This window comes from Eucalyptus grandis, chromosome 3 (genome assembly GCF_016545825.1).
Source record: "Eucalyptus grandis isolate ANBG69807.140 chromosome 3, ASM1654582v1, whole genome shotgun sequence".
NCBI lineage: Eukaryota > Viridiplantae > Streptophyta > Magnoliopsida > Myrtales > Myrtaceae > Eucalyptus > Eucalyptus grandis.
The window spans coordinates 20,495,742-20,513,006 of NC_052614.1; the positions used below are offsets into that span (position 1 = coordinate 20,495,742).

The window sequence follows — 17,265 nt, forward strand, 5'->3', positions numbered from 1 at the left end:
AAAATTTGTTTATCATTTCCTTCCTTCCCTTTCGTCCTTTAATAACCATCTAACATCTTTCTCTCGATTGCAGTTGAAACCTGCAGACGAAAGTCGTCAACGGTCATTGTTGGAGAAGAAGTAGAAGAGATACTACCTTGGCCAAGAAAAACAGAACTCAAGGATTGCCCAGCATTGTCAATCCTAAAATCCACCAGTAGTTGAACTTAATTACTGTCGTTATGGTTTCATCATCTGGCCATCTTAGCCCATCAATTTCTGAAGAGGTGAAGCCGAGTGGGAAGAATTATATCAACTCCTTTCGGGTGGATATTCCCACAGTGCCTCTGACTCAGAGCTCGAAATAAAAGAATATGAAGTTTCTGCTGGTCTAACTGATCCAGAATGAAGACAGACGTAATCTTTCTGAATATCGGCACAAGTGCGAAGAATTTCATACTCTCTTTGAGGATGGTATTGAAGCTTTTAGGTACAACTGCAAGCAAAAGCAAATGAAAGCGTCAAAAGCCATCGAAGAAAGCTATGGAGGGCTACAAGTTCAACTTTGTTATGAGGGAGAGATCTTTTAAAAGAACGGCGCACTTCTCATATAATGCCATCGATAAGACGGCTTAGCTTGCAAAGGGAAAAGAGAGGCTCGAAACATTTCTTGCTGACATTCAGCATCAAATTGAAGCAAATGAGGCCGTCATTCATCGCGAAGGGAAGCTTATGAAGGAAAAGCAGAGGAAAGTCGACGTGCTTATGCAGGATTGTGATGAGCGACATCCAGAGATCAAGAACCATTCATCCATCAGGCACCAATATATAGAAACCTAAAGAAAAATGGAGGAATGCCTTCCAAATTTATAACTACTGTAGAGGAATGATTTTGACCTAAAGTAATAGAACATCAATGAAGATTTTCTTTTGATCATTACTCGCCGGTTTGTGTTTTATTTTCCTGCTTGTCTTGCATTTCCCACATTGTTGGATGAAACTTTTTTAGGTGCTTTCCATTTATCGACCAAGACAGAATAATTCCTTCTAAGTACACCAGTGGATCTTATGCCGGTACTATGCTCAAGTGTCTGATGATCTAATTTCATCCAACTCGTCTAAATTCATATACATCGACTATTCGCAGTCTTTCATTAACATGTCACTCCATAACCTGACTCTCAGGGATTGGGCATTTATCTCCAAAAGAATAACAGCTTCTTGCCCATACGTTAACGTGTAAAGACTTAATATTTGAGTAGAACCTTTGGTGAGGCGATGATGTGGTATCAAAGGTGTGCCTCATTGAGTGCCATTTTGCTAAGGTGATTGCCCTCATGGAAACGCCTATGGTACTCGTGTGAGTGGCCGCAAGAGGGTTGGTCGCCGTTGCTGTCCATAGAGGTGCGGCGGCGCCACCCCCTTCTCCCACCCCTCCCTAAATATTGCATAAAGTTGCTTTGGAACTTTTTTGTCGCTCCAAACTAAGGGTGCTACTAGAAGTATCCGATTGCGCTCTTTGGACAAATTTTAGGATTTTATCAAACCATTCAAAAAGCTTTAAATCTTGATTATACTTTATTCCACCATAACCATTAGGAAATGTGGCTTTCATCCCCTAACAAAAGTAAATCACTATCAAAGATGCTTGTATCCACTAACATGACTAGATTGCTAATGGTCGAGAATCTCAATCCACTGTTACGTCCAACTCTTATTAAGATGAAGTGAACTTTGTTCCTTTGACATAGTTGCATTTAGCTTGTATAAAAGATGTCAAGATTTAGTTGAATTGTAGGCCAGTTATCTTGAATATGAACTTCCACTCATAAACTATCGCATTTCTTAAATATTGTTACGGTGCTTCATCATGGACTACATAATGGATTGAATACATATCTACAATTCATAAGTTGTTGCTTCCCCTTAATATTTTCCATGTTCACTATTAGATTCGAAATAATAACTAACTTGCGCAGAAATTCGAGAAATAGTGGGAATCGGGGAAGTTGGACTAGAAGATCAAGGACACGCATCCATTTTTTACATTTTAGAATAGAAATGCTATTATGTACCAAGAAATCCCGCTAAAATATATTTTATTAAGAACCCGCGCTCCATAGCGACCGAGAATGTAGATCCTTGCTCTGAGATGGAGAACTCTCAAATCCTTCGTCAGGGCTCTCGCCGGAAGCTCCATTTTCCTTCGTTTCGAGGTTCGCCGGAGGGGAATCGTCGCCGCCGATTCAAGTGTCCTGACGTCTCCATGCACCAGTTTCTCCGGCGGTTTGATGTTGGCTCGCGGTTCCATGGTCGCTACGCACCTTCCATCGTCGTCGTCGTCGCTGCTCTTCTTAATCGCCCGCGACTCTATTCTCTCCTTCGATTGCGATTCCACTGGGGAAGCGATGACTCCGGCGACTTTATCCCGATCCTCCGCTGCGTCTTCAGCTCCGCCGCCGTATATCCTGCTCCACGACGCTCCGGCGATGACGAAATCCATCAACTGAGAGCCACACCCGCCAGGTCGCTTCGTCTCCGATTAATTTTAGAATTGATTTCGATTGCTTTCGGATTTGTCTTTTGATTTCTGTTCTGTCTTGTGTCAATTCTGATGTTGTTCATATGAAAACAGAGGGACCAATGAGCTTGGGGGCGTTCCGTGGAGATGAAGTCGGGGCATTGGAACGTGAACCATAGCAACGGCCGCCTCATGATTGCCGTGCGTGTCATCATCTCATCACCGCCAGGTTGTTTCTTTTCCAATTAAAGTGGTAAGAATTGCTTGTAGGCATGGATATTCCACTCTGTGTATCTGTTCTGTATTACTTATGCCATTCTGTTGTTAATAGTACTCCACAGTTTACACCACATGCTCACAACCTTTTCGACAGAATGCCTGACTCCATTGCCCATAGTTCCTATCGCATTCTGTTTACCAACGTCTTGATGTCCAATTGAAGTTGCGTTGGTTGTGTCTTTGCTGGATTTCCTGTATATAGTTTATTGAAATGTGAACTACTTAGATATATAGGTGATGGATATCGAATGCTGTTCATAAGTATTTGTGTGGATCAAATCCTGTTCATATGTGATTGTGCATGTCAAATGGTGCTCCTGCATGTTACTTTGAGATGGTGAAGTGCTGAAGGAAAAAGGAGAATGCTGGGAGTACTATTTTCTATTTCGACATGAGGCTACTTATGATTGTATGCATGAGTAGTCCGGGCTAGTTGCAAATATCAAAAGAGTTTGTGTCTGAAGCATGTGAGCTCCACGTATGTGCAATTTGAGGAGAAACAAGAGCTGTAAAAGAGTTGAAAATAAACAATGAAATGAGAGCCAAATGAGATTTGAAGATTCGATTGGATGTCAACCAAACAAAAAGAAATTAGAATTGTTGTTGCATAAACTCAAGTGAATGCTCGATGTCGGACTCTTGAGAATTGAGAAGATGTAGTCAGTAGTGTCTGCCCTTGCTTCTGCTGCTACAACCTCATCTTAGAAGAAATTAGAATGGCTTGCAGATGATCAACTAATTACTCTCTTCTACCATCAGTTTTGCCCACTTCACAGATATTGGCACAAGAAAGACTATTATTTTCTCCTATTAGATCTAGTCATCTGTGACAGCATAATGCTTGGGTCAAGGATTGCGCGTGTTAGTAATCTTGACAAATTTTGGAGGTGTTCATGCAATATTGATTTAATGATCACCATTTGGGATATCCCAAAGTTGCCTACTTCAGCTCGTTTTCTCTTCATTTCTCTTTTGGTTTTTTTTTTTGCACTTGTAAGTTATTTGAGAAATTTTGGTAGATTCATTCATTTACCTAGATAAAAGTATCATATGCATTGGAAACTATTATCTAAGTTGTCGAAAATCTTGATGATGCTTGCATGTGGCGAGCAATCTGATATTTACAAAGGGAGTGACTTACCTCTCAACGAATAGACAGTTAGTAAATCCTCAAAGCAGAGTAGATTCCATATGCAAATTGCATTCCCGTTTCCAGGAAACTTGTCCTTGACCACAATGCACATGAGTTTATCAAGAAGAGTGCAAGTATTCCCTTGGAGCCACGATTTAGCTTTTATTCCCTTAACCATAATGCATAGAGATCCATTCAGTTTTTCCTGACACCACGTCTGCATTGTCCTGCAAGACATGTACTTTTCCTGTCTGCCTGCGAAGAATTCTCACTTGGAAAAGCCCCAAGGGCTTGCAGATACATGGTAATATGACTACGGAACAATCAATGCTGTCTTTTTCAATTTTTTATCTTCCAGATTTTTCTCCATCTCATCATCCTAGAACAGGAAAAGATGAGTTGTTCTAACGGGTAAGTTAAATTCATGTCTTCATCAAACTAAGCTGGGGAACAACTTTCTGCTGCAGCAACTTGGGCCCTTTGATGCTAGACCTTTATTAGTACCTTAGTGACCAGCTTTGTTGTTAAGTTATGTCGAGTTTTGAAATCTGCATGAAACCTCGAAGGATTTTGATTTGTTCAAATTCGGTGTTCGCTTTAATGCAAATCAAATTTGGACTTTTTGGGCTTTGGAAAATTTGATTTTGTTTCTGTTCGATGAAGAGTATTTATGTTTGAGAGGTTCGACTTCTTGGGCTCTTTGTTTATATCGGAGATGGAGGAGAGACTTCTTTTGGCCGTACAAAAGAAGAAGAAGGGGCTCTCATATTCAATATATACTTGTGGGGTCAGTAGATTTGTCAGAGGAAGAAAAATGAGAAGGCGTGGGTTCTAATTTTTTCATCCCCTTCAGCCGCGCAAAAAGAACAGTAAAAAGGTGGAGTTGCCCTTCTAGCCACGCGGACAGGAAGAGGAACACACGGTGATCGTTTTCTGTGCGAAGAGTTTACATCCTTGTTCTCTTTCCGGAGATGCAGGTGTTTTAAACCGTTATTCTCCATAAGGTGGAATCTAAGGTTGAGAAGCGCTTGAATATGTGAGCTATTGTACTTTATAATCCTTCGATTGATTAGTTGCAACTAATTTCCCTATAAAGTGGATACCACATTGGGACTTCATGCGTTTCTTATTGTTCCGTGTTGATTTATCTGGTTATTTCATGCTCGCGCATTGATTTAATAACAAGGTCCATTTAGCTTCCGCATTAATTTTACAATAATTGGTATTAGAGCTAAGTTTAGGATCTTTCTAGATTTGATTTAGGGTTTTTGCCTGTATAATCATTGTTTGGAAATTTTGTTGTTGCAACTATGTCTAGAGCATAAATAGAAATTCAGAAGTTTAATGGAAGAAACAAATCAGTCAGTGAAGCGAGATGAGACATTAGACGGCAAAGCTAAGTTGCCGAAAATGATAAAAGATGCCAATAAAGATGAGTTAATGGAGAGGGCAAATAGTAAAATCATATTAATACCATTGGATGAGGTTTTAATAGAAGTGGTTGAGAAGAGACATGTCGCGGTGTTATGAGAAAATTTTGGGCTCATTACATGAAAAATGGTTTAAATAATTATCATATATGTTGAAGATGATGTTTCGGTTTCAACATGCTAAACTTACTTCCACCAGAGACCACTCAGATGAGTTTAACAAGCTCCTCCACCAGAGACCGCTCAGATGAGTTTAACAAGCTCCTGATAGATTTAAAGAATGTAGGTGACATCCTAGTTGATAAAAATTAGGGCATGATATTGTTGACTTTTCTATGAGAGTCATAAGGTCATTGTACCGATTCATTGTTACATAGGCATTTCTCTAATAAATGACAGAAGAAGTTGCGAGATAACGATCTAATGCAAGATATAGCATGGAGTCGATCACTTGCCTCCGCTAATCTCAAGTTTCATCACTTATGATCTAGATGGTCTGAAGGGTAACTAAACTTTTGGAAATGCGTTGATCACATTCTTAGCATGCAAAACTTGCCAAGGAAGTTAAGCCAGTCGTTGTTCCCCACCTTTGGATCAAACTGTTTCAATCTGGGACCGTTTGATCACGACACTAATCGATGCTCACGATGTTGCCCTTCCTGCTGCCCATCCTACCTAGTCCGTTTCGGCAAATTCAACGAATTGATCCCAACCCTTGCTTTTCTCAAATGGTCCGATCTCCCTACAATCATCAGCAGAACTCTTCCAGACCACTTGAATTATCGTTTAGTTAATCAAGATATTTCATTTTTGTGGTGATAATTAATAGGTGACCAGAATCATTTTTGTGGTGATAATCATTGTTTAGTGAATCAATGAAACCTAAATACATCAAATTCCAGCTTTTCAAACTCAAGACCTACCCAAAAATAAATAAATAAATAAAGATAAAGAACCCTTGAGACCTACCATCCTCAAAGTTGATTCATCAAAGATCTCCATCAAATTGTCCACTCTATAATTTATCCAAACCTAACAATATCGTTAGCACGCTACTCAAGCAACAATCTTAGCTCCAACTAGAACGTGAACACTAACTGCCCAAATATCCAAAACTGTTACAAGACTAGTTATTAAAGGCTAGGCATACCAATACACTTCAGGTAAATGCCAAATCCGAATAACTTTTGTCTGCAGCAGCTTTTGCACCCTTCGATATTATATCTTGCTGCAAACACGAGGGGATTCATCCCAACATCAACAGGAGCAACTTGATTATGCAGCAAGTCATTCCTAGCTCTCCATACATTGCATAAGGAAACCATTCCACAGTAGCTTCAGTGTAATCAACCCGAAACTAGTCCCTTGGCGGCCTGCTGTATCCAGTGAAGTCCAAAAATCCAATTCGCGGGAACTCGATCGGTGGTACATAGCAATAGAGCTCTCCTCCACATCTGGGAAGAGAGGAGAGTTTTGTCAAGAGGCATGTTGTCTCCACTTTCCTTATTCCAGTTTCCTTTTTATTTTCAAGTTCATGTGTACTGCGAGCTAGTTTAGATTAACGATCAACAGCCCTGGATACCGTCTATTTCCAGCTTCATTTTTTCTTTCATTTTTTTTTTTTTTTGGTGGGCATTTTGGCACTCTTTAGTTATTTGAGCAACTTTGGTAGAACCATCAATCTACCAAAATGGAAAAAGAAACAGAGCCTTGCTGTATATGACCGAAAAATTGGATAACAATTACCGCAACAGACTCTGAAATACTGGATTATCTGGAGAATTAGATCGTCTTCTTCTTTAACTGCTTAAAAATGACTTCTCACGGCACAGAAAAAAAGGGTGACCTATTAGTAGAACATACTGATACCTAGAGCTTGCCCCGGTCCGAGTATTTTCTTATTGCGCGCATTTGAGAAAAGTATCACATGCATCGAAAATCGACGTGGCAAACAAATGGGCTTTCACAAAACAGAATACTTACCTTGGACAAATCGATAATAAGTTTCTCTTCTGATGGACCTGGAAGAGGGGGGACATGTCCTTAGAGCAAACTCCATTACTCCTCGCAATTTCCCAAGATTCCCAAACTCAATTACATTGTGAATTCATTCATCTGTCCGTTGCTTGAATCAGTCACATTTTGTTCATAGAATTGAGCACGAACACTTGGAAACATCTGCAGATGAGGTTCGTGGAGGAGACTGAAAGTCATTCAAACCTGCGAGAATAGTTTGTACTATCAAGGTAAGCTAATAAATGACGTTGCATCCAAACTAATAGCAGCAAAACATCCAAAGATTAGTTCGATTCCTATCAGCTCTTGTATGTTGGTAGCGTAAGCTAACAGATGTTACTTTGTGTGACAGGATTAATAGTATATTCATTCTAACAGCAGCAACTTACTTCTAGAGTCGAGCTCAGCGCCAGGTTCTGGAGGCCCTACAGTCAATGGCGAGTTCTGAGGATAGTAGATTTCGGTCTCCATCATTGATCCTTCTGCATCTGTTTCCCTTGCATCTTCCTAGTACAAGAAAAAATGAATCAGTCTTCTCTTCTCCTGATATTGTAGCATAAGAAAATTTAAATTTCATCCAATCCATCTGCTTTGAAGTCCGAACATTCCAATGATTTTTATCATAGTTGAGGTACACTGAATGTTTTATTTTATTTATGGAATATGTAGGAAATTCAATGAATTGCTCATAATTAACTGGTTGATGTATAGTAGAAATGGGGGCACTAAGTACTAGAATACGATTTTGTGATAATATACTAGTCAAATGGCCATTCGTTTCATTATCATAGACTAATAGGACACTTGTCAATATGGGTTTTAAATATACATGTTTTTTAACTGTCGATTCCCTTTATCTGAACAATTGCTAAATATTTTTAATCTAACTTAACCTTCTTGATACAAAGATCTTTATAATGTAACTTGCATCATTTTCCACATATATAAGTACATTGTACACCTATACACGTCACGTTGGAAACTAATTACGCAAACGAGTGCTAGCAGATCTATCATAATCCATAGCTTTATTAATGATCTCCAGCAAATATCCATATTAAAGGACTCGATGAACTCAACATAACTATCCAACGATTTAGCAGTATAATGATTATATATTTATTAACTATGTACATATTCCACCAACAATTTATTATCTACTTCATAGTTCACTCTGATTAGATTTAGCTACCAGTAAAAAAAAAAAAACACATACGTTCTGCCATTTGAGTAGATAAAGACGTACGTGATATCATAAACTATATGTTTTGTACAGGCATCTCCCTTATTTTCACGAATTTTTCTGTTTAACTTAGAAAAGAAAAAATATCAATATCAAGCAATATTTAAAATTTTGACAAATGATAGTGTTGTACCATTTCGCATGCTTGCCTTTCTAAGGTGAATGCCAAACCACACAGTTACAGTTTGTTATGCATAGCTCGATAAGTAGAACATTGTTGACTAGTGGGTATCGCATAAGCTAGAACACTGTTCCTGGTATACCTTTTTTCACTATTTTTCCTTTTCTCATGGCTCACCCAATAAGTACCACTTCAAATCTTTCATAATACATAAATCGTACATTTGTTTCTATATATTTATTTGTTCATTCTAAATTCTAAAGGAAAAGTGTAAAGAAGTGTGATTTTTATCTTTGCTTGGCGAAATATTAATATGATCATTGTTCAGTTATGTAAAGGATCTTTATTAAGCACACTGCTCGTGTAAGAAACAATCGACACACTCACCATTGGATAAATGACACATGGAAAAATTCAATTACAAAACTAACTCCAGACGGTAAAATAATGAATGTTTCTTTTACACTAATAGTGGACCTAACAATAATCATAGATTTATATAAAGAAGTATGAATTAATACATGCAAGAGAAAGATGGACAGAGAGACAAGGAAGGAAACGGAACAAGCGAAAATGAGGAAATGTGATGCCTACTTCATGCATTTCTGAAAAATGAAAATTTGAAAAATAAGTGAAGGGTATGAGGAAGGTGCACCTCGTTGAATGTCGTTCTCATCATGACAAGAATCATCTCTTTGTAACCCCGGTAAGTACCCTCATAACTACTTAGTTTCATGCAACCCCATACTTCTATCCTGCATTCATTTGGTATTTTTGAGTCGGATACATCGGTCAACCTCTCCAACGATCCACACTTGGAAAGATACAAAAACCCAAAAGCTCCAATTCCTCAAGGCCCTCAACAACCCGTAGCCCATTGCATTGGTAGATCTGCAAAGCCTTCAATTTCTTCGAGTTTGATAAACCATGCAACCCTCCCAGGGAATCGCAGTAGCCAACTCGAAGTTCCTCTAATGATTCCATTGTACTGGGAAATTGAATTTCAAGTAGCTTTGGGCAATCTAAAACTTCCATATTATAGAGCTTCCTCAGGCTTGATGAAATTACTGACAGTCGCTCGAGAAACTCGCATTCTCTCACACCTAAATTTCTCAATAGCTCAAGCCCATCTAGTTGAATTTCCCTCAGTGGAGAGCTATGAAGACACAATATGGACAAATTTTTCAAGTTGAAAAATTGCGGTCCAACAACTATCGAGTCAAAATTGTCCATACTAGATAAAGTGAGTTCTCTAAGTCGAGGTAGGCAACCCAACTCTGTTGATGAAATGGGAAAATCTGAAAGGCCCCAACTCAACTTCTCCAGCTTAGATAACTTTCCAACCCATTGCAATCGGAAAGTTTGCATTGGATTTGATGGTTGGGCACGTGCTTGTCCAAAGCCGTTAGACAAAAGCATTTCCACTAGATTCGTGAGGTTACTGAGATCTGGAACTAACCGCAATGATGCTGAGTGAACACGTAGACAACGCAAACTCGAGGGAAGCTTTGGCAACTCTTGAAGTTCATTACAATGTGTCAAATCCAGCTTTTGGAGTCGCGTGAGATAATCAATTGCCTTCGGCATTGCACTAATACGAGTATATGAAATGTCGAGGACACTTAAAGAAAATAGTTTGCCAATTTCAGTCGGAAGTTCGCCTACAAATTGTTCACAATGTTCGGCATAGAGTTCCTCCAACTTCTCTAGCATTTCAATACTAGCGGGTAACCTCCTTATTGGACTAAATCCCATCCTCATCACCTTGAGTTGCTTCAGATTTTTTATCGAATTAGGTAACTCAACAATGTTTGTCCTTGACAGATTCAACTTCTGTAATGATGTCAAGTTGCCTAATGATTCTGGAAGCTCCCCCAAATTTCGACAATCTTTTAGTGAAAGAAACTCGAGTCGCGTAAGCTCTCCGATGGAAATTGGAAGTTCCACAATTGGTGTGCCTAATAGATTTAGGAATGATAGATGTTTTGCATTGCCAATTGAATCAGGAAAACTTGTAATTCTCGAGGATGATATATGCAACTTAGACAATGATACTAATTTCCCTATAGAGTGTGGAAGTTTCTCCATTTGAGAGCACTTTTTGATAGAGAAGTGCGTCAAATTCGCTAGTCCTCCAATCTCTTCGGGTAAAGTTCGAAGATTCGTACACCGAATAATGTCCAAGCGAGTAAGAACTTTCATCTTCCCAATAGAAGAGTCAAATTTTCGCAAGTTTAGACAGTAGTGAAAATACAATGTCTCCAAACTAGGGTAACCAGTCCATTTCAATGTTACGGAAATTCCATAATATTTAGTTAACGTGTCATAAGGAACTTCCAATTTGTTTAACATCTGCAAAAGTAGTTGAAAGAGGGGTCAAAGAAAAAAAAATACTATGTTGAGAGAACTAAAGCATGAATTCTACCTTACCAAAAAAAAAAAAAAAAAGCATGAATTAGACTTTCAAAACTTTTCATCCACCCCAGTTTTTGGTGTTTCTATTGTGTGAAAGTTCGAAAATTACTAGATTTTTCAAGTGCAAATTGGCCATTCTACAATCTAGAGGAGGAAAACCCCAAGAAAGCCATCTTAGCTTCAGGCGATGATTGACAAAAGTCCCTGGTTTTATTAGCTTTCGACATGTATTCATAACAGAGAACTTGATGATATTATCCAACGATTTAGCAGTATATTGATTCAATATCCATGAAGTATTTACATATTTCACTCAAATTTTATTGGCTACTTCGTATTTCACTCTAATCAGATTCAGCTATCAGGAAAAGAAAACAAAACAATATGTTTTGATTAGATAAATAGATATCATGAATTATATGTTTTTCTACATGTGTTTAATAGAAATTTAAGGAAAAACTTGAATAAATCCTTTGACAAGAAAAAATTGTAATATCAAGCAATAAGTAAAATATGGGCAAATGATAGAGTTGTACTATTTTCACATGCTTGCCTTCTTATGGAGAATGCCAAACCATTAGTTAGTTTGACAGGCATAGCAGGACAAGTAGAACATTGTTACAAATGGGTATTGCATATAAGCTACTCTATTTTTGGTTATATGTTTTTTCACTACGTTATCCCTTTTCTCATGGCTAATCCAATTGTAACACCTCAAATCTTTCAAATTACATAAATCATATATTCATTTGTATACATTTATATTTTCATTTTAAAATATGAAAGGAAAGTGTAATTGTTTAAAAGAAATCTATTTAAACAACCAACCACAGTTGAGCTTCTACTTTGTGCCCACGCACCAAATTTTTATCTTTTGTTGGGGAAATATTGACACAATCACTTTCTTGTTTATATGAAGGATTTTTATTACATCAATTTCCAGTGTAAGAAATAGTTATACTCATAATTGTATGGTTGACATGTGAGAGTTAATAATCATCTCAGGTGTCTACCTTCTAGACTATTCACAAAGTGCATCTACATGTCTAGTTTAACAAGGCTACTCCCTATAGGCAAAAATTCTGTAATTGAAATTTAATTTGACTCAAGTGATATTTTAGGATCTCTATCTTCTACCTTAAACTCATCTCTATGCTTATGGATTCCCCCTTATTTGAAAGAAAATTTCGAGTTAATTTGGTTTTAGGAAACGTTTATTATTTTCGTTTTAGCACAAAGATCTTTAGAGACTACAACTTATTTTCTGAAAACCACCTTAATTTCATTTTGCAATACTTAAGCTCTTCGATATTTGAGAATATATTGAGTTCACGAAAGATAAAATTTTCACCCAACACATTCGAGAAAAAGAAATTTTCTCACTTCATCGACGCGATAAGAATTTTGGGTCCGTAGAAGAGACCATACCTGTACGATGAGCCGTCGGCCACGTTTCAAGAATTGCGCCGCACCCTCCTGAAAGGAAGAAGGCCGAGTATTGAGAAATGTTAACAAAGAAAGAACCACACGACACGTTGTCTGCGGAACGTAGAGAGAGAAAGAGAGATGAAAGTAAACGGAACAAGGGAAAGAAAAGTCATGCCTACTGCCTGCGTTTCCCAAAAATTAAAATTTGAAAAATAAAGTGAAGGGTAGAAGGAAGGCGCACCTGGTTTAATCCCCTCCTCGTCCACTCAAGAATCTCCTCTCTATAATCCCCGTAACGGCCACCACAGCATTCTGGTGACTTCTCGCAGTCCCATACATCTATTATGCATTCATTTGGTATCTTTGAGTTGGATAGATTAGTCAACACTTTCGACGATGGACACGTGATGAAAGTCAATTGCTGCAAAAGCTCCAATTCTTCAAGTCCCTCAATAACCCGTAGCATAGGGCACACGCCGAACATTAAAGTCTTCAACTTCTTCGAATTTGATAAACCACACAACCCTCCTAGGGATTCGCAGAATTTAACTATGAGACTCTCCAATGATTCCATCGTACTGAGAAATCGAATTTGAAGTAACTCTGGGCAATTACTAACTTCCAATCTAGAAAGCATCCTCAAGCTCGATGAAATAATTGACAATCCCTCGAGAAACTCACAATATGTCAAAGTCAAATCTCCCAATAGTTCAAGCCCATCGAGTTGAATTTCCCTCAATGGACAGCGACAAAGATGCAATGTGGACAAATTTTTCAAGTGCGAAAATTGTGGTCCAACGACTACCGAGTTGAAACTATCCATGCGAGGTAAGGTGAGTTTTTTAAGTCGAGGTAGGCAACCCAACTCCGTTGACGGCACGGGAAGATCTGAAAGGCACAACTCCAACCGCTCCAGCTTAGATAACTTCCCAACCCATTGCAATTGAAGAGTTGATGCCTGGGCAAGTGCTTGTCCAGAGCTGTTGGACAGTTCCAAAACCACCAGATTTGTGAGGTAACTAAGATCCGGAACTAAATGCAATGATGCCGATTTAACACGTAGAATTCAAACTCGAGGGAAGTTTTGGCAGCTCTTGAAGATCATCACAAAATGATAGATTCAGCTTTTGGAGTCGCGTGAGGGAATTGATTGTCGTTGGCACTGCACAAACACAAGTTTGCGACATGTCTAGGATACTTAGAGACAACAGTTCGCCAATTGCAGTTGGGAGTTCGCTTGCGAGTTGTTGACAATTTCGAACATTGAGCTCCTCCATGCTCTCTAGCATTCCAATACCGGCTGGCAACCTCTGTATTGGACAGGATGCCATCCTCATCACCTTCAACTGCTTGAGATTCTTTATCGAATTAGGTAACTCAATAATTTTTGTCCCTGAGAGATCCAACATCTGTAATTTTGTCAAATAACCTATTGATTCTGGAAGCTCCACAAAATTATGACAACCAGAGAGTGAAAGGAATTCGAGTTGCATAAGCTCTTCAATAGAAATTGGAAGTTCCACAATTAACGTGCCTAAAAGATAGAGGGATGATAGGTTCTTTGCATTGCCAATAGAATCGGGTAAAATTGTAATTTTTGTTTGTGCTATATCCAACTTAGACAATGATGCTAATTTCCCGATGTCTGGAAGTTTCTTGATTTTGGAGCAACTGTTGAGAGAAAGGTGCTTCAGATTCACTAGTCCTCCAATCTCTTTCGAGAAATTTCGAAGATTTCCGCACCAATTAATTTTCAAGTGAGTAAGATCTTTTAGTTTCCCAATAGAGGAGTCAACTTCTTGCAAGTTTGGACAGCCATGAAGAGATAGTATCTCCAAACTCAGGCATCCAGAAAAGTCTGAAATCCGTTTCAATCCATCACAATAGGAGAGAGAAAGAACTTTCAATTTGTTTTCCATCTGCAAAGGTCACTGAAACATTATTAGAGAGGATCAAACAGAGAATACTATGTCTATGTTAAGAGAACAAAAGTACAAATTCACACCTTCAAAATGTTCCATCCACCCCAGTTGTCGGTGTTTTTATTGTATGAAAGTTCGAAAAGTGCTAGATTTTTCAAGTGTACATTGGCCATTCTAGGATCTAAAGGAGGATAATGCCAAGAAAGCCATCTTAGCTCTTGGAGATTATTGTTGATGTCTCCGGCAAAAGTCCCTCTATATAACTTGAGAAATTTTAGATTTGGCATCCTCTCAAGTTCTTCATCCACAATGCGATGGGATCCGAACTATATTGACCTAAATTGAGTGCTTTAATTTTTCCTTTCTCTCGCCAATAGAAACCATCAATGAGTATGAGCTTGCAAACATTAAATTTGTCCTTTAGAATGCCTAAAATGAATATCTTAAATGGGAAGTGGGAAAATAATTTCATGATGGATAATGTATGGATCCTTCTTTTACCTTACCTCTTTTGATCTCATTACTTCCAAAGCTTCTTTGCCATTCCACAACCTACTAAGGGTACATTCTTTTTTAACAATGTCTCTTCCAAGGTCTCTCAATTGATCATGCATCCATATAGTATCACCATCAACAATTTTAATTAGACACAAATCAGTAAGTTTTTTCAATGATTTATGGGGGTAAAGATGGCAAGCACCCCAGAAATAGGCTGCCCATAATTTCTTTCCAGATATGAAGAAGCATGCAATATCAAGAAAAACTTCTTTTTCCTCCTCCCGTAATGCATCATAACTTATTTTCAACTTATCCCAAACTTCATCATGAGGTATATTCTTCAACCTTTCTAGCATTTCTTTCCATATCTCCTCGTTTTGGTGATGAAGATAGGAACCTATTACTTCAAGAGCCAATGGGAGTCCCCCGGTCGTAGATACAACTTTCCGAGAGAGACTTTGATGAGTATCGGGAGGAGAGACATTGTTAAAGGCATGCAAACTAAAAAGCTCCAGCGCTTTATCATGATCCATTTGCTTTACTTCATAAGGTAAGATTCCCATCTCTTCATCCAGAATCCCTCTATTTCTTGTTGTTATGATAATCCTACTCCCGAACCAAAAGTGTTAGGCCCCCACTAGTTTCTTAAGTAGTTCTTTCTTGTCTAGATCATCTAGAACAATGAGAACTTTTTTAGAACTAGCTCTCCTTGTTATGCTGTCTATCCCTTCATCGGTGTTACCAAAATTTTCTACAAATCTAGAATCAGAGATGTCAGATGCCAACTGTTTCTGCAGAGATTTCACTAGGCCATTTCCTTTTGATGATTCTCGGATGTTCCCAATGAAGCTGCATTGGCCATCAAAGTGAAGACATAATTCATTGAAAACATTCTTAGCAAGAGTAGTTTTACCGATCCCGCCCATTCCATAGATTCCAACGAAACGCACACCCGTGCCAGAGTCAACATCTAACAAATCCATTATGGCTTCTACTTGTTTGTCTACCCCAACCGATTTGTTGTCCAGAGGTCGTTGTTTTACTTTTAGCTTATGCAGAACCTCTTTCACAATGAGTTCAATGACTTCACCTTGTCTGCCACATACCAAACACTTTTAGTCAAAGAAAACAAATAACAATCTCACTACTACTTCCTAGTAGAGCATTTGAGTTGGATCACTATTTTTAAGTCTCAAGTAAATTCTATAGAGCCACAAGAATTTTGGATTAATAGACTCCACAAGATATGATTGGTACGATAAACTTACAATTTGACCCTATTTATGAGAAAGAAGATGTTCCTTTGCGGTCCAAATTACAGACATCATTCTAGAATTAGATCAAATTCACTCATATAACTGTCACTAGCCAAAATGGCCCTGCTTATGTATGAGAATTAGTGAAATGCCTCTGTTTTTTCCTCCCCGGTGAGAAATGAATTATTGCTCATATACCAAAACGGGTTTGTATATGCCACGTCAACCAATATATTTCAACAACATACACCCCTGCAGCTAGTTTTCACCGCCATTTACAAGAACAATAAGAGAATGGCATTTGGAATGAAGCTTGAAAAAATTCCATAAATAAGCATTTGCTTACGCTTTCCCTTGGACTTCCCATCCCTTGATCTCAGCCACTTTTCCCAGAGCCGCCTCCCACCGTTGCCTCATCTTGGCACCGTGCCTCTGCTCATGCTTCTTTAAGTCCTTCAGGTACAGTTTCGTCCTGAGCTTGACGTCGGTGGGCGCGACATCAAAGAAGATGGGTAGGATCTCCGGCTTCCCAATCAATTCATGGAGCTCCGTCACTCGAGCGAGCTCGCGGAGGCACCAAGCGCTCGAAGCATAGCCTCTGGAGAGGATTGGTATGCAGATCTTGGACTCGCCGACCGCTCTCAGGAGATCGTCGATCCGATCACCAGCGTGAAGCTCTTCGCTGTCTCTGTAGGCGACGATCCCCTGGCCGACCATGGTCCGGTAGAGGTAGTCGGTGAAGGTGTTGCGAGTGTCGGGCCCTCTGAAACTCAAGAACACGTCGTACTGGGTCGTCGACGCGCCGGAACCACCGGTTGCTGCCATGTTTTTTGGGGGGCTTCCCTCGCAAAAGGTCTCTGTGTCTCGCTCTGATTTTTGCCTGCTCAGAGTTGGAGCTGCGTCTTCGATAGGGTTAGAAAGTAGAAATCATGTGTGAATGCACAAACCGATCTCACAGAATCCCTCAAAAGCCCTCTTCCTCGAAATGGACCCGCGCCCACGTGCATGATCTGGATATTCGAGCT

General features: G+C 39.0%; 2 protein-coding genes and 1 long non-coding RNA gene across 7 annotated transcripts; all 3 read right to left on the reverse strand.

The window, feature by feature from the left end:
- Positions 1-1,961: 1,961 nt before the first annotated feature.
- LOC120291465 lies at positions 1,962-3,981 on the reverse strand. The gene is made up of 2 exons (XR_005549500.1): positions 3,921-3,981; positions 1,962-2,971 (listed from the first exon to the last, which is right to left on the reverse strand). It is a non-coding gene; the product is annotated as an uncharacterized LOC120291465 (long non-coding RNA).
- A 2,176-nt stretch (positions 3,982-6,157) lies between these two features.
- LOC104445425 (disease resistance protein RPV1-like) lies at positions 6,158-14,803 on the reverse strand. 5 transcript variants are annotated; one of them, XM_039308841.1, is made up of 7 exons: positions 14,570-14,803; positions 12,806-14,483; positions 12,565-12,612; positions 9,377-11,073; positions 7,747-7,864; positions 7,325-7,519; positions 6,158-6,795 (listed from the first exon to the last, which is right to left on the reverse strand). In XM_039308841.1, the coding sequence occupies exons 2-4, from the start codon at positions 13,385-13,387 to the stop codon at positions 9,514-9,516; spliced, it is 2,190 nt and encodes a 729-aa protein (XP_039164775.1). In that variant the 5' UTR covers positions 13,388-14,483; positions 14,570-14,803; the 3' UTR covers positions 6,158-6,795; positions 7,325-7,519; positions 7,747-7,864; positions 9,377-9,513. The 5 variants fall into 5 exon arrangements, with proteins under 5 accessions (XP_039164775.1, XP_039164773.1, XP_039164774.1 ...); XM_039308839.1 differs by having other exon boundaries at positions 7,325-7,561; XM_039308840.1 differs by having other exon boundaries at positions 7,325-7,561; positions 12,806-14,495.
- An 807-nt stretch (positions 14,804-15,610) lies between these two features.
- LOC120291722 (toll/interleukin-1 receptor-like protein) lies at positions 15,611-17,265 on the reverse strand. The gene is made up of 2 exons (XM_039309424.1): positions 16,587-17,265; positions 15,611-16,079 (listed from the first exon to the last, which is right to left on the reverse strand). Exons 1-2 carry the CDS (start codon positions 17,063-17,065, stop codon positions 15,611-15,613), a joined length of 948 nt encoding a protein of 315 aa, XP_039165358.1. The 5' UTR covers positions 17,066-17,265.

What these genes read in the sequence shown, in the direction of transcription:
- LOC104445425 (XM_039308841.1), bottom strand. Translation starts at nt 13,387, where the DNA reads ATGGATAGTTTCAACTCGGTAGTCGTTGGACCACAATTTTCGCACTTG. An exon ending in CGAGGAGGGGATTAAACCAG is followed by an intron (nt 12,613 to 12,805) that starts GTGCGCCTTCCT and finishes TCTTCCTTTCAG; the next exon opens with GAGGGTGCGGCGCAATTCTT. An exon ending in GCCGACGGCTCATCGTACAG is followed by an intron (nt 11,074 to 12,564) that starts GTATGGTCTCTT and finishes CTACTTTTGCAG; the next exon opens with ATGTTAAACAAATTGGAAGT.
- LOC120291722 (XM_039309424.1), bottom strand. Translation starts at nt 17,065, where the DNA reads ATGGCAGCAACCGGTGGTTCCGGCGCGTCGACGACCCAGTACGACGTG. An exon ending in TGGGAAGTCCAAGGGAAAGC is followed by an intron (nt 16,080 to 16,586) that starts GTAAGCAAATGC and finishes GGTATGTGGCAG; the next exon opens with ACAAGGTGAAGTCATTGAAC.